Raw genomic sequence first — 22407 nt, 5'->3', positions numbered from 1 at the left:
GGACCATATGGGATGCTGGGAATTGAACCTGGGTCGGCTGCGTGCAAGGCAAACGTCCTACCTGCTGTGCTATTGCTCCAGCCCCTCTTTTTTAAGATTTCTTAAACTAAAACGTTGGTGGGAGACTAAAAATAGTTCAGGAATAATGGAAAAAATATAGATAGGTGATTGGAGCATAGGATATAAGTTTGGAAATAACTAAGATCTATTCCTCCTTGTAGATAATATTTTCTAGACACTTTAAGAAACACCAATACAATTTTATTCATAATAAAACTATACTAATTTTTCACTTAATCACTTAACTTCCTGTTAGTCGTCGATTTGCTCGAGCAGGCGCCAGTAACGATTCCATTTGTCCCTGTCGCGTGCTAGTGTAGCCCAATGGCATCTGTTCGCTCCGGGAACATGAAGAGCCTCAAACCAATCGTTCATGATCTTGACAAAGAAGTCGGACGATCTGGTAGGTGGGCGGCCACGCGGTCTTTTGACATCCCGTGGAATCCAGTCAGTAACAGCTCTAGTCCAGCGGTCATCTTTAAATCTCATTACGTGACCAGCCCATCTGATTTTTGACACCTTGGCAAACGAGACAGCGTCCCTGATTCTTGATCATCGACGGATGTCAGAACTCAGAATTCTTTCTCTCATTTGAGTGAAATGTGATATTCCAAGCATAGCTCTTTCTATTCTTCTTTGGGAGACCTGAATAGCGTTCTCATCTTGTTTTCGTAGGGCCCAGGTCTCTGAGGCATATGTTAATGCAGGAAGAACAGTGGAATCAAAGAGATGTGCCCGGAGCCGGAGGTTCTTCGTCCTCTTACCTATTTCTTCGACGTTCTTGAAGGCGTTCCAAGCCGCTCTCTTCCTCCTGCGCAGCTCGGGTGCCAGGTCATTTGTCATGTTGACTTCTCGACCTAGGTACACATAACTGTTGCATTCGGAGATGGTCGTTACGTTGAGAGCAAATGGGGCATCAGGAACGAGGCTGTTTCACATGAACATTGTCTTCGTAAGATTCAGCTGTAGTCCTACCTTTCCACACTCACGGTCAAAATCGGCCAGCATTTGTGCCACTTGGCTGATGTTTGGTGTTATTAAAACAATGTCATCAGCAAAGTGGAGGTGGTGTAGTTGCCGACCATCTATCTTCACTCCCATTCCTTCGCATTCCAGTCGTCGCATGATGTTCTCGAGGGTGGCACTGAAGAGTTTTGGTGAAATGGTATCACCCTGCCGCACCCCTCTCTTGACATCAGCGAACACTTCTTTGTAGAATGGTGAGATCCTGGTAGTGAATCCGCAATACAGCTCATGGAGGATCCTGATGTATTGGGCTTGAATGCCCTGATTGGCTAGGGCATCTGTTCGCTCTGGGAACATGAAGAGCCTCAAACCGATCGTTCATGATCTACCTCCACTACCCAGCCGTCGCCACACTCCAGGACGCTTTCCGGACACATCATAAGACACTAAATACCCATCTTCCGGAATTGTCGCGCCATATTTGATAGGGTTCAAATATGGTAACACCTACAAGGGTGATTAGAGGTCGCCCCAAAAGCCTCTATCCCTCTCGGAAAGACTGGCAAGCTACCAAGAGTGTTCCGCCTGCACGGAAGAAAGAGCCTGGCAAGCTATCCGTTGTGCATTCGATATGCCAAAACCAGTAACTACAACTGGTCTCATTCACCTGACCCTTACTAATTTTTATACCAGATAAATTCATCTGCTTAGTTTGACCATTCATATCAAACATCAGTTCTCTACAAATGTTTTCAACTCTTTATTTCTTTTGTAAATACTGTAATCTATTTAGCACTGTAAGCACTGTTTTCCCATTGTTCATCAATTTGCTTGAGCGGACCCAGTAACATCTCCATTGTGAGACTTGTTGTTACTGTGTTTGGTATATCGAATACGTCATGGGTAGCTTGCCAGGCTTTGCCTTGTGGGCGAGACACTCTGGGTAGTTTGCCGAGAGGGGTGGAGAAATCGAAGGTGAAGGAATCGAACTCTGCCGGGTCGTCTGTGTTCAAGGCAAACGCTCTACTGCTGTGTTATCACTTCCTGCCCATAATCTATATAATGAAAATATTTTAAAATTGTTGTAATGATAATTTTCATTTAATTAAAAATCTGTTCGCTCTGGGAACATGAAGGGCCTCAAACCGATTGTTCACGATCTTGACGAAGAAGTCTGACCATCTGGAAGGTGGGTGGCCACGCGGTCTTTTGACATCCCGTGGAATCCAGTCAGTAACAGCTCTAGTCCAGCGGTCATCTTTAAATCTCATTACGTGACCAGCCCATCTGATTTTCGACACCTTGGCATATGAGACAGCGTCCCTGATTCTTGATCGTAGACGGATGTCAGAACTCCGGATTCTCTCTCTCATTTGAGTGAAACGTGATATTCTAAGCATAGCTCTTCTATTCTTCTTTGGGAGACCTGAATAGCATTCTCATCTTGTTTGCGTAGGGCCCAGGTCTCTGAGGCATATGTTAATGCAGAAAGAACAGTGGAATCAAAGAGATGTGCCCAGAGCCGGAGGTTCTTCATCCTCTTACCTATTTCTTCGACGTTCTTGAAGGCGTTCCAAGCCGCTCTCTTCCTCCTGCGCAGCTCGGGTACCAGGTCATTTGTCATGTTGACCTCTCGACCTAGGTACACATAGCTGTTGCATTCAGAGATGGTCATTCCATTGATAGTGAATGGGGCGTCAGGAACAAGGCTGTTTCTCATGAACATTGTCTTCGTAAGATTCAGCTGTAGTCCTACCTTTCCACACTCACAGGTCAAAGTCGGCCAGCATTTGTGCCACTTGGCTGATGTTTGGTGTTATTAAAACAATGTCATCAGCAAAGTGGAGGTGGTGTAGTTGCCGACCATCTATCTTCACTCCCATTCCTTCGCATTCCAGTCGTCGCATGATGTTCTCGAGGGTGGCACTGAAGAGTTTTGGTGAAATGGTATCACCCTGCCGCACCCCTCTCTTGACATCAATGATCACTTCTTTGTAGAATGGTGAGATCCTGGTAGTGAATCCGCAATACAGCTCACAGAGGATCCTGATGTATTGGGCTTGAATGCCCTGATTGGCTAGGGCTTCAATGACCGCTTCCATCTCAACAGAATCAAAGGCCTTCTTTAAATCAATGAACGTTAAACAGAGTGGCATCTTGAACTCCCGAGAAACCTCAATGAGCTTGGTTATTGTGTGGATATGGTCGATGGTGCTGAATCCTTTGCGGAACCCTGCTTGCTCGCATGGTTGTCCTTCATCTAGTGTTCTGACAATCTTATTTAGGATGACTCGAGTGAACAACTTGTAGATGACAGACAATAGGCAGATCGGGCGATAGTTGCCAATGTCATGGATGTCTCCCTTCTTGAACAGTAGTACGAGTACGGTCCTGCTGGTTTTCCATTGGGACGGAACCTTGCATTCAGACAGGTAGCGAGTGAAGAGCCGAGCCAGTGTATTGATGAGTACTGACGGCCGGTTCTTCAGGTGTTCAGGTCTGACCTTGTCTGGGCCGGGTGCTGTTTATTTCTTTACCGACGACATGGCGTGTCGGATTTCGGAAGGGAGAACATTGGGAACAACATATCCATCCTGTGGAATTTGGTATGTCGGCAAGTGGACATGGCTATCGAAGAGATTTGAGTAGAAGTCATGGATAATCTTCTCCATTGCCATTCTGGAGGATGTGATGGATCCATGAGGACGTCGGAGGGCAGTCATCTTGGTCTTATAGTTGGCGAAGGACAGGCGGGCCTTACGAATACTTTTCCCGGCTTCTGCCGCATCTACCAGTACTTCTGCTCTTCTCTCTTTGAGGTCTTCCTTGATCGCATCTCTGCACTGCTTTGCAAGCTCAGACGTTAGCTTGCGGTTGCCTGAGGCATGCGCCAAACCACGCTGGCGAATTAGCTCAAGAGTTTTCGAAGATAGCACGCGACAGGGACAAATGGAGACGTTACTGGTGCCCGCTCGAGCAAATCGACGACCAACGGGAAGTTAAGTGATTTAAGTGAGTGATTAAAAATGTTCACAAGTTGTTACTAGAGGGGGGGCTGAAGAATAGTACAGTAGGTAGGGCCCTTACCTTGCACATGAACAACCTGGGTTTGATGCCCAGCATCCATTATGGTTCCCCAAGCACAATACGGAGTCATTCCTAAGTGTAGAGCCAGGAAAAAGCCCTGAGCACAGATGGGTGTGATCCCCCACCTCCAGAATACAAGTCATTATTTTGACTAGAGATCATGTGCTAGCAGTTACTAGAATACTAGAAGGTTGTTAACCAATATTATGATTTGTTTTTCATATTTCCATGTGGTAAATGAAAAGTTTTGTGATTCTCAACATATATTCATCTCATTAAATTTAGTTTTCATATAGTAATTTAGCTATTTATATTTTAGATAATGTAAAATATATAAAAATATTTATAGAAGTTTAATTATACTAAGAAATATTTTAAAGTTTAAAATATTAGTAAATTCTTAAATGTAGTAGATTGATAATGCATGAATTGCCTTTTTCCTAAAGGGAGATTAACTTTTTAAAAAGTCAGTGAACAGTAAAATGCTACAACAGTAAAATGCTATGCTACTGAAGTGTGTCACTGTCATTATGCTACTCTCAAATTCCTATGCCCAGTTAATGAGAATCCTCCACTGTTTGGTGGGTAATTGACTAGAATGCCTATTAGAAGAATATGCATATAAATGGTCTATGGTGGTCTTTTAAAAAAGAATTTTCTTTAAAGCAAAATATACTCTTATTTTATTTTCTCTCTGTTTAACCTTAGGCTTCAGATTCTTAAAGATCACTTCACTTATTCCCTTTATGTTAACATCTGCCGGTCACTCTTTGAAAAAGATAAGCTACTTTTTTCCTTTTGTCTAAATATAAATCTGCTGCTACATGAGCATAAGGTGAGTATTTTTTGGGTTGCTAAGAGGGAAATATAAATAAATCAATTTACTAATTTGTATGGTAATTATATAAAAGGGCTACAGCGGTAGGGCGTTTGCCTTGCGCGCAGTCAGCCTGGCCGAGCCAGGTTCGATTCCTCTGCCCCTCTCGGAGAGCCCAGCAAGCTACCGAGAGTATCTTGCCCGCACAGCAAAGCCTGTCAAGCTACCGCTGATGTATTCGATATGCCAAATACAGTAATAAGTCTCAAAATGGAGACGTTAATGGGCCCGTTCAAGCAAATTGATGAACAACGGGAGGACAGTGGGTTTTTTTTAATTACTGTTATTATAGTTAAGGAAAGATATTATAACTAGATTAATTTTCATAGAGGCAAAAAGTAAGCAGAGTTTATTATGTAACCATTACTTAAACAGTTCCGTCTTAGTTTAAAATAGTTTCTCTTTGAAGAAAGTGACATGAAGAAAACAATCCCATTCTCAATTGTGCCCCAGAAAATCAAGTACCTAGGAACCACCTTAACTAAGGAAGTAAAGGACCTGTACAAAGAAAACTACAAAACACTGCTTCAGGAAATAAAAGAGGATATGAGGAAATGGAAAAATATCCCCTGTTCGTGGATCGGGAGAATTAACATTGTCAAAATGGCAATACTTCCCAAAGCACTGTATAAATTCAACGCAATCCCTATTAGGATACCCATGACATTGTTCAAAGAAATGGAGCAAACACTCCTGAAACTTATATGGAACAATAAGCCCCCACGAATAGCTAAAGCAATTCTTGGGAAAAAGAAAATGGGAGGAATGAACCTCCCTAACTTCAAACTCTACTACAAGGCAGTAATAATTAAAACAGCATGGTACTGGAACAAAGGCAGAACTGTAGACCAATGGAACAGGGTTGAATATACTGACATCTCCCCCCAAGCATACGAGCATCTAATCTTCGATAAGGGGGCAAGAAAAGTGAAGTGGAGCAGGGAAAGCCTCTTTAACAAATTATTCTGGCAAAACTGGACGGCTACATGCAAAAAAATGGGCTCAGATCTCTGCCTAACTCCATGTACAATAGTAAGATCTAAGTGGATTAAAGACCTCAACATCAGACCGGAATCTATAAGGTACATTGAGGAAAAAGTTGGCAAGACCCTTCATGACATAGAAGCTAATGGTGTCTTCGAAGATGTCACACCACTGGCCAAACAAGTGAAAACAGAGATAGACAAATGGGACTATCTTAAACTAAGAAGCTTCTGCACCTCCAAAGAAACAGTGACCAAAATACAAAGACAGTCTACAGAATGGGAAAGGATATTCGCCAACTACACATCTGATAAGGGGTTAATTTCAAGGATATACAAAGTACTGGTTGAACTCCACAAGAAGAAAGCATTCAACCCCATCAAAAAATGGGGAGATGAAATGAATAGAAACTTTCACAAAGAAGAAATCTGAATGGCTAAAAGGCACATGAGAAAATGTTCCACATCATTAATCATCAGGGAGATGCAGATCAAAACCACAATGAGATATCACTTCACACCACAGAGACTGGCCCATATCCACAAGAACAAAAGCAACCAGTGCTGGCACGGATGTGGTGAGAAAGGGACACTCCTTCACTGTTGGTGGGAATGCCGACTTGTTCAGCCTTTTTGGAAAACAGTATGGATGATTCTCAAAAAATTAGAAATTGAGCTCCCATTTGATCCAGTAATACCACTCCTGGGAATATATCCCAGAGAGGCAAAAATGTATAGTCGAAGTGACATCTGCAATTGCCTGTTTATTGCAGCACTCTTTACAATAGCCAGAATCTGGAAAATACCTGAGTGCCTGAGAACAGATGACTGGTTAAAGAAACTTTGGTACATTTACACAATGGAGTACTATGTAGCTGTTTGAAAAGACGAAGTCACGAAATTTACGTACAAGTGGTACTATATGGAAAGTATCATGTTAAGCAAAATGACTCAGAAAGAAAGGGATAGACATAGAAAGATTGCATTCATCTGGAGAACATAAAGTAACAAAATAGGAAACTAACACCCAAGAATGGCCGAGATTAGTACCAGGAATTTTACTCCATGACTTGGAGGCCAACCACACATACTAGGGGGAAAGGGAGCTCAGATAAAGAGGGGAACACCAAATAAAGGTGTTGGGAGGATCCTTCGAGGATGGGAGAAGCATTCGGAAAGTAGACTATAGACTAAACAGGATTATCACCCATTGCCCCTTTTGCAAGCCACAACACCCAATAAGAGAGAGAGAACAAAAGGGAATGCCCTGCCACAGAGACAGGGTGGGATGGGGGGAATGGGGGTGGGAGGGATACTGGGATCCGTGGTGGTGGGAAATGGGCACTGATGGAGGGATGGTATTTGATCATTGTATAATTGAAACCCAAGCACAAAAATGTGTAAGTCTGCAACTGTACCTCACGATGTCTTACTATTAAAAAAAATTTTTAATAAAAAGAGATGAACAATTAAAAATTGCAATGCAAAAAAAAATAATAAAATAGTTTCTCTTAGAATCTCACATAACATGCATCTTAATTCAGTATATTTATATAAACACATATATCTACACCAAGTATGAGTGTAGCACTGTAGCACTGTCCTCCTATTTATTGTTCATCGATTTGCTCAAGCAGGCACCAGTAACGTCTCCATTGTGGGACTTCTTGTTACTGTTCTTGGCATATTAAATACGTCACGGGTAGCTTGCTAGGCTTTGCCAGGTGGGCAGAATATTCTCAGTAGCTTGCTGGGCTCTCCGCGAGAGGTGGAGGAATCGTACTCGGGCTGGCTGTGTGCAAGCACCTGCTGTGCTAGCACTCTGGCCCCAGTATGAGTGTAAGTGGCAATATTTTTCAGAATTTTGCAAGTTAATAAGATGTTAAAGTTTGGACTTCACGATACATTTTGTAAATTCTTGGCTGTGTTTCAAATGATAATTTTTTACTCATTTAAGAAACAGGGAGCACTTTTCCTGCACTGTTATAAAATTCACTGTTTTTTATACTCATGTGTTTAAGATTTATTGATTTTATACAATTATGCATTATTTCATTTCTGAAGGAGTCAAAGTTGTATTCTTAAACTTCTTATAAAATTTCATAGGATTATGTCAATATATGTTATGAAAAATGTTTGAAGATATGGAAAGTTTGTGGTTTTTCTGTCCTCAATATTTAGAGCTAGTAAAACTCCAAGTCACGTCAGAAAAACATTCAACTAGGATATATTCATATCTTCATATTTGGATTTGTAATTCTGAAGGAGCAATAACAGCAGTAGAGCATTTGCCTTGCACACAGCCTGCCTGGCCAAGCCGGGTTCGATTCCTTCACCCCTCTCAGAGAGCCCAGCAAGCTACTGAGAGTATCTCGCCCGCATATATTCAATATGCCAAACACAGTAACAACAAGTCTCAAAATGGAGACATTACTGGGCCCACTTGAGCAAATCGATGAACAATGAGAGGACAGTGTTTTGTTTGAAGGCAAGTATTAAGAAGTATCTTAGATGAATTATTTTGAAGACTGATTATCATAGATACATTTATTTTTATAAATATTAATCCATATCAATAAGAACCACACAGAAATTAAAAAACTAATTATTGTTAACTGGTTATAAACATGCCATGTATATGATGAACTCCTTTCTGATTCTTCATGTAACTTTGTTTTACAAAGGTTAATAAAGCTGAGTGGAGATTTCTGTTAACTGGTGGAATTGGTCTAGATAATCCTTATACCAACCCTTGTACCTGGCTTCCTCAAAAATCCTGGGATGAAATATGTAGATTAGATGAATTGCCTCACTTCAAATCCATTCGTAAGGAGTTTGTTCATTTAAAGGATGGTTGGAAAAAAGTATATGATAGCCTGGTATGTTTTTAATCCTCTCGATTATTACAAAACCTTGTATTATGTTATGTTATATAATTAATAACTTGATTAAAACAAGATTTAAATGAAGTATAAACAACTGGTCAGATGTTAAAATACAAGTTTAATTTACATTTCCCTCTCTTTTAAAATTAGTGATTCTATTTGAATTATTCTAATTTCTTGAAAATCCATGACATGTTTTTATGATTATTTTAGACTGGCTTTCATAACAGTAGCTAACATTTACAAAACTGTGTTTAGATTTTTTTGAATGTATGGGTGCAAACTAAAATATTTTATCATTTAAGGACAAGGAATTATTTTGCTAACTGGATACTATTACAATTAACACATGTTAGAATTTTCCTTCTGGGAAACTTAGAAATTGTTGTATTCTCTCAATATCTCTTCGATAATGCCTAAAAATTTTCCAATTCCTTGTTAAGCTTTTTAGTCCTTTGTTTCTACTCTCTTGACACTTAGCCTTTCTTGGGTTAAATTTGTAAGAGCTCAATTTGGGGAGGTGAAATGAAGAGCAAAAGCTTCAGGTAGATGAAAAATATTTCTTGGTTTACTTGGTTGTGTATTTGAAGTGAGATTAGGCCCTACATATAAATTCAATTATTTGGGGCACATCTCTTTTGAATCTTTTCGTGTTAATATAAAACTATCTTTCCTAAAGACAAATAAGTTTTTGTGAGTACTTTTTTCTAATTTGAAGTTAAAGCTTCACTCATTATGTCAAATGAAGGAGCACATAAACTATTTGGGAAGTTTCAAAGGTACAAACATCTATTGTTTCAAGGTTTAACAATTTTCTAGGATCTGGGTGCTGCTTTTATGTAATTTTAGTAGCTCTCTCTATTTGATTCTCTTACTCAGATACAATTTCAGATAGTCTTTAATTAAAAAGATACAAAAATGTTCAAAAAACTATAAACAATACCTCTCCCCTTTTTGTAATATATGTTCATTTTTATAGATGATAATAGTAATGGATTGTAATACCTTTAGATTAAAAAATGAGAAAATGATCTAGATGAACATTTGTATTCATAAATAAGTTTTTTTCTTATTAGTATTCACATTGACATTAACTTACAAAAAGTCCTAATTTTTATGACTACATGGCACTTAAAATTTTCTTTTTATTTCATATTTCACAAGCTTGCCCCACCCCAATGAATTCGTATTAGAAGTTTTAATTTTATTTAGTCATTATTTATTTTCTGAAAGCAGTAGGAAGTTTACCATGCGGGAGGAACTTGAAGAGAGGGGCACACTGGGACCATGGTGGAGGGAAAGAGCACAGTAGAGGGGATTGTACTCGAGTGTTTTCTCTATGAAATCCTACCAATAACAATTTTGTAAACTATAGTGTCTAAAATGAAATTTTAAAAGTTGTAAATGATTTAAAAATAAATGTATAAGACAAAATATTGTTTTTTAAGAAATAATCTCCCAGATGACATTGTATCATATCCACTGTAATTTTAGGAACCACATCATGAAATTTTTCCTGAGGAATGGGAAACTAGAGCAAATGAGTTTCAAAGAATGCTTATCATTCGTTGCTTGAGGCCAGACAAGGTAAGTGTGGGTTTATAAAGTAAATTGCCTTCTAGTTCCTTTTCCACTGTCCAGCCAAACAACACTTCTTAGCATAACCCTAAGGGTGCTGGAGGAACTTGCAAAAAGAGCCCCACTGCCTTCTAATGCAGCCATTTTCCACAAACTTATCTATTCATTAAAACCACATGAAGTTAACACCCCAACATATTATAGAGTTTCACTTTATTACCTGGAGCGATATTATCGCTTTATTATCACTGGAGCGATAGTACAGCGGTAGGGCATTTGCCTTACGTGCAACTAGCCCAGTCGAGCTGGGTTCGGTCCTCCATCCCTCTCAGAGAGCCCAGCAAGCTACCGAGAGTATCTCGCCCGCACAGCAAAGCCTGGCAAGCTACCCATGGCATATTCAATATGCCAAACACAGTAGCAAGTCTCAAAATGGAGACGTTACTGGGCCCGCTCGAGAAAATCGATGAACAGTGGGAGGACAGTGCTACAGTGCTACACTTTATTACTGCCAGTAGGAATTCCTGAGTGCAGAGCCAGGAGAAACCCCTGAGTACCCCTAGCTGTGGCCCTAGAACAAACAAACCAACCAAAACAATTCAAAAAACAAGTATTATCTTTCTAATGTTATTTGTGGTCTCAAACCATTCCATTTTAAACCATTCTCTTTCCAGGTATTTCAGTTTCTAGTGATTGTTATTATATAAGAAGATATATATATCCTCATTCTGTATTGTAGCACTGTAGCACTGTCCTCCCATTGTTCATCTATTTGCTCGAGCGGGCACCAGTAGTATCTCCATTGTTGTTACTATTTTGGGCATATTGAATACCCCACGGGGAGCTTGCTGCGACATCTCTCACCCCATTGATAGCTAGGGTTGATTCGGCTGATCTGGCTGGCTAGGTGGGTGTCTACATCCTCCCTCACCACTCCATGTGCGTCCCTTTTGAAGCTGTGTGCAAATAGAGATGGACCAGTCTATGGTCGAGGGTATATGAGTAGCTGCGCTCCCCTGCTAGAATCTCCAAACAAGCTCTCTCATTCTGTATTACATATATTATATATATATTAATTCTTATATATATATAATTATTATATAGAATCTTATATTTATTCACATGTAGCTCTTATGTTTTTAAAATAGCAGTTTTCTAAATCTGGAATTAACAAACCAGAGGGAAAAAATACAGTGTTGGGTGAGGTTAATGTTCAACCTAGTAAGGTATAGATTTTGTTTCCTTGTAACCCCTCCTTACAATAAACACACATGTTATTTATGATGTATTATGTACCTTGTTATATAATATATATTATAGTCTATGCTGGGAAAAATCAACTCTGGACTCTAGCTTACAGTACAAACACCAATTCACAGAAGGACATCGTCATTCATTAGCACATGCTGTTGATGTCTTTCTACTTCTTTGCCTTCAAAACCTTACAACTCCTCCTAGTTGTAAAAAACCATAGTAGTCAGATTATTTTCATATTTTAGTTTGGAAAAGGTGAAATGCTCACTAAATCACCTGTATGGCAAAATGAGGCAGGTTTGCACTTTCCTTTAGAATTTAATAGTTTATTGAATTTTATTGAAAAAAGAAATATATCAAATGAGTTAGCTCTGAGATGTGGTTTTATGACCGTTTACAAAAATGAAGAGTCTCTGACCACAGTTCTCCCTTCTGAAATGTAAGCAAAATGCAAATAAAATCAGCTTTCAATAAGAAACTTGTCAAATATGAGTTATGTTTCTCCAGTATCACATAATCTCTATAGGAGCATGAAATAACTAGAAAATCATAAATAGAAGACCAGAGACTTCTTTCCTGCCTTTGAGATTATGATGGCCTCCATTAGTCTAATTTTGATGCTGACAGATTTCATCTTACAAGCCTAAAGCTGACATAACCAGATTGCAGCTGCAAACCCAATTCTGTTGCCTTGCAAACTGAATCATTGCACAACTTAGTTTCCTGGGGAGTTATACTTAAGGCTGAGAGCAAACAAAACTTGCTCTATTTTCACACTGAAGTTTGCCTGGGCTCAGCCCTGTGTCTTCCAGTGCTAACAGAAGACTCACTTCACATCCTCAATGTTTGCTTCTGTACAGTATCAGACACCAGCCAGCCTGAACCACCCACAAAACAGACCTCTAACAACTCAAAATGACTGAAAGGAACACGGGCTCTTAAAAGTCCTGTGGTTTAGTTTTGTTTGTTTGTAAAGCTGTAGTGTTGTTTGTAAAATTCTACCTTGGAAGGAAAAGGGCGTGAAAAGCATTCTATTTTGTTTATTAGCTGTTGTTGTTGTTGTTTTAATTAAATAAGGAAATACTGGCTCTATGAAATAAATAATGAGACAAGCCAGGACAACTTCACAACAGGCAGTTGAGATATTTTGTTTTTGTTTGGGAACTTGCACCTACCTGTGCTGGGGGGCTACTGTTCGGGATTGACCTTTGACTGTGCTTCAGGAGCTTATGTGGTACCAGGATTTCAGATCTGAGTCAGTGGGATGCAAGGCTAGCGCTTTAACCTCTGTACTACCTTTCTAACGTACTAGAGATTAGTGACTTACAATAAGCTTTGTGTATTTGTCCAGAATACCTGAAACCACTATAACTTATCTTAAAGTGAACTCTCGGTGTGTAGACGAATTTACTATTCTGTAGTTTTTGTTTTGAATTTCTACAGTTAGAAATCCCACCCTCATAAGAGAAAGCATCTTAAGTTATTTTTTGTTTAGCCTGGTGCCTATTGCAACCAACAATATATGTGTCAACTTGTTAACAGGTCCTATAAATTTTCACTACATTTCTATACCGTTTCCACATTCAAATGTATTTTAAGAGGTACTGGAGAAGGATTTTAAAAAGTAATTTTAAACTAAACAATTCTTCATAGTCTATTACTTACCCTCACACCCTATGTGACATATGCACATCTTTAACGGAGTTGACACATTTTAAGCCATTGTGACACAGCAGTGGTTTTTACTTTATAACTTTGTGTGATCGAATGTTCTATTAGAATACACAAAGATTAGAAATACTTACAGAATTTTCCAGAAGGCATTTCTTATTTTTAAATAACTAACATCTACAAATTGTTCCTATAGTTTGTTCTATGTTTAGAAAGGTCACAGGCTGGTGAGTTGCCTATGTAATTTGTAGCCTTGTATGTACACATGGTTCCCTCCTTGACTAATAAACAGGTGTTCCACTGGAATGATTTGGGGGTCTTCAAAAAATACCTTGTGCATTAAAAAAATGCCTTGTGCTCTTGTCACTCTATTTTTCCACTTTTCTGATATTTGTGTATTTTTTGAACTTTAGTAATACTTGTTTATTAAGCCTGTCTTTATTGTTAGCTCAGACCTGAGTCATGATTAACTGGCAGCATGACGTGAATACAGGCTCTTCATCACAAATAAGAAATATATCTAAGGCTGTATATCAATTATACTGATTAATTGAGTTCAACTCCAGCCTTGGAGCCTCATAGTGACCACTAGGACTCAGAGTTCTTCAGTTTGTTGAATGTATTCCCAGAGAATGTCAAACATGGCATCAGAAATTTTATACACGGTAGCTTTGTCTGTGTTGTACAAAATAGCTGCAGTATAACGTGTTTCTCTTTTATAATGTTTTTTTCCTTGCTTTTCTTCATTTCCCCCCCTTAGCAATATGACTTCTTTATGTCTGGTATTATATAAATCACACTGACATTTCTATTTTGAGTTGTGGAATTTTAGACATAGTCAAAAAGAAATGTATGTAAAGAGTTAAGGTGGATACTTATATTCTGTAAGCTGAGTGAGTTGAGTATTCCTCCTTTTGAAGACTGCAGTCATCTTCCTTTTATTATATAGATACTTTATATTTTTCCTTTCTGTTAAATGATCGCTTTGGGTTTCCACCAACAGCCTATATAAGGGTTGAAGTTCTTCATTTTAAAATATCTTTTAATCTAAATGCTTTAAGGTGTTATAAAGATCTTGAATATTCTTTCAAATGTATTATTTTTTTCTTTCTAGGTGATTCCGATGGTGCAAGAATTTATCACTGGTAGATTAGGACGCCCCTTCATTGAGCCACCCCCCTTTGATTTATCCAAGGCATTTGGAGATAGTAACTGCTGTGCCCCTCTGATTTTCATACTCTCCCCTGGAGGGGACCCTATGGCTGCCCTTCTCAAATTTGCAGATGATCAGGTACCTTGAAGCAATAAGGTTATCTGGTTTTAACTTTTTCACTCATGTGTACCATTAAAATCTTAGTATTGATGAAATAGTAAGCACTTACGACAGGAGAAAGGAAAAAAGATGGTAGGGAAGGAGGAAAAAATAGGAGAGGGGAAGAGAAGGAAAGAAAGAAATAGATCAGGAATTAAATATATTATATCCAGAACCTACAAATGAATTATTACAGAACATAGAAATGGTTTATTACATAGGAAATAAATTCCAGGAAAAAAACTTCTGCAAAATTCTTTAGAGACTTAAATAAGAATTAGGGGTTTAATGTCTTTTTCTCTTAAATTTATGTAGCCAAATTAGTTGAAATATAGTAATTCAAAACTATGTCTGCCCATGGTTTGCTTTTATAGCTTTGGATTTAGGATTTGAAACACAACAGTTGGACCATTTTATCTCTTCCTCATGTTAAACAACTCCTTAAATGTTTTTCTATTAGTAGTATTTTCACCTGATGATAAAATTATCTCTTTTTACTGGGGGTTTCCTATTTTTTTTAATAATTTATTTATTGAATCACTGTGGGAAAAGTTACAGAGCTTTCAGGTTTAGGTCTCACTTATGTAAATATCAAACACATTTCCCTTTACCAATACTTATTTTTTACCACGAACCCCAATAGAACCCCACCTCCCACCCCTCCCAATTTCCTGTGAGGCAGATGAGTTCTAGTTAACACTCTATATACTTTGACTGGATTCATTGTTTCGATAAAGGATGCACCATTATTATTTAGAGTTTACCACCCCCCCCCCCAATCAGACATGCTGAAAAAGCGTTGTGGAATGATTTGCTTTCTACAGCTGGGTTCAAGAATTAAACATTGTCGCTTGGCCGCAATAGCGGCCGCGTGGTTTTGGATTTCTGCTATTTTACTTATTAACCCTGGAAGTATTTCTACTAAAAGTTAGATAATTAAGAGATTGGTTTCTGTGCTCTGGAGTTTTGGCCGTGTCGGAGAGCCGCTCGTGGGGGGAAACTGGTGACCTCGGTAGGGCGTGAAGGACGGGCCGGAACACCCCCCTTCCTATGAGGTTTTAGTCGCCCCCGACCCCCAGCTCATACCTGCTGTCCACAAGGCTCCCATGCGGCCGCCATCTTTCTTTCCAGGGGGTTTCCTATTTGAACCAACTTTTATTTAAGTGATTATAGAATTTTCAATACATTTTCTTATAGCTATATATGTTTGACCCTCTAGAGAATACTACTGAAGTTTTTATATATGTGATATTTCATTCTTACAGTAATAATATTTATTATTTAAAACATGATTGAAAGCAATATTATCACTATTTCTACACAGGGATATGGAGGGTCAAAACTTAGCTCCTTATCTCTTGGTCAAGGCCAAGGGCCCATTGCTATGAAGATGCTAGAAAAAGCTGTCAAAGATGGAACCTGGGTTGTTCTTCAGAATTGTCACCTTGCCACATCTTGGATGCCAACCCTTGAGAAAGTTTGTGAGGTAAAAATTTAAGTTAAACTTTATTAGATGATACATTCTCCAATATACTTAGTGATATACATATCATCTAAGTAATGTCATACCCAGTCCTCAGATTTGGAGGCTGCAGATTAGTGGTGCTAAGGATTATAGGAAAGAGGGGCACATACCAGGAAGCAGAGGAAGAGGAACAGTCAGGCTTTGCCATCCCCTTCTTAATAGGAACAATGGCTTATCCATTGAATAAGAAATCAGCCTATTCCAAAGGTACACCCTCAAATATGGGAGTAAATCATAGGTAAATAGACATCAATTAACTTTATAGCAGTGGACCAAAAGTAGCAAAGAAATACTGAAAAGTGAAATTGATATGATCACTCTAAATCAAAAGACTTTAAGACACTTCTTTTCTTTAACTTCTTACCTACTTAATCAGTACCGTGCCACAGTGTGGTAGCCTGAAACCGAAAGAATATTTTTTTCCTTCCACCTTGTCATGGGTTGCAGTACTTTTGTATTTGTTGGTGGGCAAAAATTCCAAGAATTTCACCCCTTGTATCTCAGCTGAGTTAAACAGGAAATCTGTCTCTTGCTTTCAAGGAGAAAATGAGTTCACTGTGACTTCAGCTCCCTTCTAATTCAAGAGTTCTCGAGCTACTAAATATCTCTTTGAATATTTAGTTTTATTACTTGCTCTATTACTTGCATCTAACTGAAACTTTGAGGAATGCATTGTATTTTCCCTGTATGCTCTTTGCCACCTTTTTGTCCATATCTCTCACTGTAATGTAAGCACAATGAAAATAATGACTTTGTTCTGTTCTGACCCGTAGGGAAAATCAATAAATGCTTACTGAATTAAAGAATAACTATTTAGTCTCTGTTTAAAATCTCTCAATGGCTTCCTATTTGATGCAGGACAAAGTTCAAATTCTCATCATGATTTTCGACACACTTTTTTGGGGGGGAGGGAATTGTCAGGGAGCACATCCAGCAGTAATCATAGCTTACTCTAACCTCTGGCCTCAGGGATCACTCCTGGAGGGGTTCTGGGGACTTTATATGGTGCCATGGAAATGTTCTACCCACTGTACTATCTCTTGATCCCCCTCAACACTTTTCTGACTTTTAACTCCCTCTTCAGATTTTGTCTCTGGCTACTTTTCCTCTAGATATATATGCCCTAGGATTTCTTTCACTTTAGTTGTTATTATATTCAGCTTCAAGAATTATAGGTTGTCAAAATAGATGTCAATTTGGAGACCATACCAATAACCACTCATCCTATGAGCCTTTTATTAGAGGTTTATATCCAAGCCTCTCCAGTGACCTTCTGCATCAAGGCTATTCTCGTGAAATTTTTGAAGTGTTTCATATATGCTTTTTAGAGAGTCACATGGAAGAGAATAATAAATTCTTAATGGTTTGCAAACTTGGTCCAAGCCCAGTCACTCAGGTTGGACTGGTAATAGAACAGTTGGTAGAAGAATAGATGGTGTTTTCACTCCCATTGTGGTTAGGAATAATTTAGTTACCTATTCATCCTTCCCAATTCACTCATTAATTAAAAGTTTTTTACCAATAATTTTTTACCAATCCTATTTAGGATGACTTGAGTGAACAACTTGTAGATGACAGACAATAGGCAGATCGGGTGATAGTTGCCAATGTCATGGATGTCTCCCTTCTTGAACAGTAGTACGGTCCTGCTGGTTTTCCACTGGGACGGAACCTTGCATTCAGACAGGTAGCGAGTGAAGAGCCGAGCCAGTGTATTGATGAGTACTGACGGCAGGTTCTTCAGGTGTTCAGGTCTGACCTTGTCTGGGCCAGGTGCTGTTCGTTTCTTTACCGACGAAATGGCGTGTCGGATATCGGAAGGGAGAACATTGGGAACGACATATCCATCCTGTGGAATTTGGTATGTCGGCAAGTGGACATGGCTATCGAACAGATTTGAGTAGAAGTCATGGATAATCTTCTCCATTGCCATTCTGGAGGATATGATGGATCCATCAGGACGTCGGAGGGCAGTCATCTTGGTCTTGTAGTTGGCAAAGGACAGGCTGGCATTACGAATACTTTTCCCGGCTTCTGCCGCATCTACCAGCACTTCTGCTCTTCTCTCTTTGAGGTCTTCCTAAATAGGATTGGCAGAACACTAGATGAAGGACAACCATGCGAGCAAGCCGGGTTCCGCAAAGGATTCAGCACCATTGACCATATCCACACGATAACCAAGCTCATTGAGGTTTCTCGGGAGTTCAAGATGCTGCTCTGTTTAACGTTCATTGATTTAAAGAAGGCCTTTGATTCTGTTGAGATGGAAGCGGTCATTGAAGCCCTAGCCAATCAGGGCATTCAAGCCCAATACATCAGGATCCTCTGTGAGCTGTATTGCGGATTCACTACCAGGATCTCACCATTCTACAAAGAAGTAATCATTGATGTCAAGAGAGGGGTTTGGCAGGGTGATACCATTTCACCGAAACTCTTCAGTGCCACCCTCGAGAACATCATGCGACGACTGGAATGCGAAGGAATGGGAGTGAAGATAGATGGTCGGCAACTACACCACCTCCGCTTTGCTGATGACATTGTTTTAATAATACCAAACATCAGCCAAGCGGCACAAATGCTGGCCGACTTTGACCGTGAGTGTGGAAAGGTAGGACTACAGCTGAATCTTACGAAGACAATGTTTATGAGAAACAGCCTCGTTCCTGATGCCCCATTCGCTCTCAATGGAACGACCATCTCCGAATGCAACAGCTATGTGTACCTAGGTCGAGAAGTCAACATGACAAATGACCTGGCACCCGAGCTGCGCAGGAGGAAGAGAGCGGCTTGGAACGCCTTCAAGAACGTCGAAGAAATAGGTAAGAGGACGAAGAACCTCCGGCTCCAGGCACATCTCTTTGATTCCACTGTTCTTCCTGCATTAACATATGCCTCAGAGACCTGGGCCCTACGCAAACAGGATGAGAACGCTATTCAGGTCTCCCAAAGAAGAATTGAAAGAGGTATGCTTGGAATATCACGTTTCATTCAAATGAGAGAAAGAATCCAGAGTTCCGACATCCGTGACGATCAAGAATCAGGGACACTGTCTCGTTTGCCAAGGTGTCAAAAATCAGATGGACTGGTCACGTAATGAGATTAAAGACGACCGCTGGACTAGAGCTGTTACTGTCTGGATTCCACGGGACGTCAAAAGACCGCGTGGCCACCCACCTACCAGATGGTCAGACTTCTTCCTCAAGATCATGAACGATCGGTTTGAGGCCCTTCATGTTCCCAGAGCGAACAGATGCCATTGGGCTACACTAGCACGCAACAGGGACAAATGGAGACGTTACTGGCGCCCGCTCAAGCAAATCGACGACTAACGGGAAGTTAAGTTTAAGTTAAGTTAATTTTTTACCAGTTTAGAAAATGTAGATGACTCTGGCATGAACAATTGGGAAAGGTGGCAGTGAAGACTAGGGCTAAATAGGAAGAGAACATGGGCACAGCTCATCGTAATGACCCACACGAGTGCTATAAGCTTTCTATCTTATTTTTTTTTTCTTTTTCATTTTGGGTCACTCCTGACTCTGCTCAGATCTCACTCCTGGTTCAGTACTCAGGAGGAACCATATGTGGTAATGGGGGTTGATCCCAGGTTGGCTGAGTGCAAGACAAGCTGCCCAGCCACTGTTCTAATTATCTGGCCCCTGTAGCATTCTCAATAGTGCTGAGTGTTCTGTGACCTTCAATAATGAAGATTCGCCTATCTCCTTACCCAAATATCACTAATTGTGATTTGTGATAGTGCTTCGCAACATACTTGTTCCTAACAACTTTCCAAATGCTCTTATTTTCCATATTTTCTTGATTTACTATTGATTTATCTGAGTGTGTTGTTCATTTTCACAGACTGGCTAGAGCAAGAAGAAATTATTCTTAATCTGGCCTTAGCTCATAGAATTATTTCTGTAAATATTTCAGTAACATGAGTAAATGGTATGAGACTTTGGGGAATAGCACAAGTTTTATGGTGGTCAACTCTAAATTATAAATTCTGCATTGGCAAGCTTTATAGATATATAATTTAATTGTATATAACAAGATGACAATATTTTGTGCCTTCTTGATAAAGTGTTTTGTTTCAGAGAATCAGATTTTTGGACTTTGTTTTAATTTGCAAAAATGAACTCTGTTGTAAAAAGAGCTTCTCCCCTATCCATATACAGATGATCTAGACTTGGATTTTATGTACCCATTTTTATTTGGCTTCTTTTCTTTCAGGAATTAAGTCCAGATACAACACATCCAGACTTCCGGCTTTGGCTGACAAGTTACCCATCTCCAAATTTCCCTGTGTCTGTGCTGCAGAATGGAGTAAAAATGACCAATGAAGCACCGAAAGGTTTACGGGCTAATATCATTCGATCATACCTGATGGACCCGATCTCTGACCCTGAGTTCTTTGGCAGCTGCAAAAAGCCTGTTAGTAATGGCTAAGTCTTGTTACCTTGGCCCTGTAAAGCAATTCAAGTGGCCCCCGGTGATCATGGATGTGTGTGCTGAGTAAAACTACAAATTAAATAGGCCTCACTGCACTGCAACTGTGGTGCAGTTGGTTTTGATTACTGATCATAGACTGTGCTGAAGTCAATTTTATTAATATTTTATTTTAATTTTACTACCAGCCCCATTCCTGTTCAACTGAGATTTTGGAGGGAGTCATTAATAATGTAGCTTTCTATTTAGAAAGTCAGCTGTAAGCCATTCCCAGTACAAATCTGCAAGGTTGGAGAATCTTGTTTCAGGATATTAACTGAACCCTTTGCTATTTGGAGCCATATCTTTAAATTAAAACATAAAAATATTTCCTCCATATAACTATAATGGGAGCCAAAATGATTTCACTCCTTGATTGATGGGACTCATAAGGGCCTTTTTTAGTGTCACCAGGCAAACAGGGAAACCACCCACTGCTTTCATTATTAGAATTCTGTATGTGAATGTCTGTGACCTAAAATTGTTTCACAGTGTTTCACCATAATTAAAAATGGAAGAGTTTCCTTTTAAGAGGGGTTATGAACCTTGGTTAAGTTTTTGCCTTCAAAAACCTCTTACTGTGGATGTTAGAATATATTTTAAGAATACATCATAAGAAAACATTAAAAAATAAAGAAATGCTTTGATTAAACAAAAGTCTTGGGGACTGAAAAAAAAAGAAAAAAACTATATGTATTTAAAATGAAGTCAAACCTTATCTGAAGCTTTTGAGACCTGCCTTATGACTTGCTTTTGTGTCGATTAGACCCAGAGAGAGCAGGTTACTCCCAGGCAGGTGGTGAGGGCATCTCTACATAAGAGAGCCGGGCGGAAGCCCTTTAGCAGAATTGTGCTCCTTTCTTCTGCATCCAAGGGTCTCCCCAGGGGGATCACACAAAGGAGAAGTTCATTTATGAGCCACTGTCCCAACCAAGACCAAAACTCATCAGATGCTGAAGCAGCACATTGTAATTTTACTGCTTTAATTTCTATTTGGAAATAATTTTAACCATGCAGAAAAGTTTCGAGTATGAAAGTAGTAAAAAGAACATCCATGTGGGTGGCTCCAAAATGCACAAAAGGTCAAGTTAATGATAAAGGATAAAAACTAGACCTTTGGAGATGCTAACACATCATCTGTCGATGTCTGATTATGATGCTGTTCACCTGAAACTTAGATGTTGTAATCAAAATCCATTCTAGAAAATTCTTTGGAACATCCCCATGCACTTTACTCATATTCATCTCTTGCTAATATAATATATGCCATTTGCATGAAAATGAGATATATTATGACCCTTTATCCTTAACTAAATACATCATTGATATTTCTTATAAATATAGATATTCTCTTACCTCCCAGTATAGCTATTAGATCAGTAAATTTAACAAGACTATATCTTATTGTATCTAGTCTACTGTTGTGCTCCATATTTGCCAGCTGATTTGGTAATTCTTGAATTACTATTAAACTTTTTATTTCACTACTTTGCCTTCTTTAACCACGTACATTTTCTCTTTTTTGTCTTCAATAGCACTGATATTTCGGAAGACTTCCTCTCCTCCTACTCCCTATATTTTTATAGAATATATTTTATTTGATACTTGTTTGATATTTACTTATAATTATATTTAGATTATGAATTCTTTACCAGAAGTTGATATGGATGAATCTGTAGTATGATGAATCTGTAGTCATAGTATTAATATTGTAAATATATAGT

The 22407-nt window shown here is 39.1% G+C and overlaps 1 protein-coding gene across 1 annotated transcript in view; it reads left to right on the top strand.

Annotated features, from left to right (window-relative positions):
• DNAH7 (dynein axonemal heavy chain 7) overlaps nt 1-22407 on the top strand; it is a 277547-nt gene that overhangs the window by 217357 nt on the left and 37783 nt on the right. Inside the window, exons 51-56 of the mRNA XM_056111947.1 lie at nt 4822-4948; nt 8658-8852; nt 10353-10445; nt 14476-14652; nt 15998-16159; nt 20429-20629. Coding sequence (XP_055967922.1) covers nt 4822-4948; nt 8658-8852; nt 10353-10445; nt 14476-14652; nt 15998-16159; nt 20429-20629 — 955 coding nt within the window. The remainder of the gene's footprint in view (nt 1-4821; nt 4949-8657; nt 8853-10352; nt 10446-14475; nt 14653-15997; nt 16160-20428; nt 20630-22407) is intronic.

The sequence above is a fragment of the Sorex fumeus genome, unplaced genomic scaffold, assembly GCF_029834395.1.
Source record: "Sorex fumeus unplaced genomic scaffold, SorFum_2.1 ptg000014l, whole genome shotgun sequence".
NCBI classification, from domain to species: Eukaryota; Metazoa; Chordata; class Mammalia; order Eulipotyphla; family Soricidae; genus Sorex; species Sorex fumeus.
Note: the sequence above shows the minus strand (reverse complement) of the source record. Positions and strands in the feature narration are given on the sequence as shown.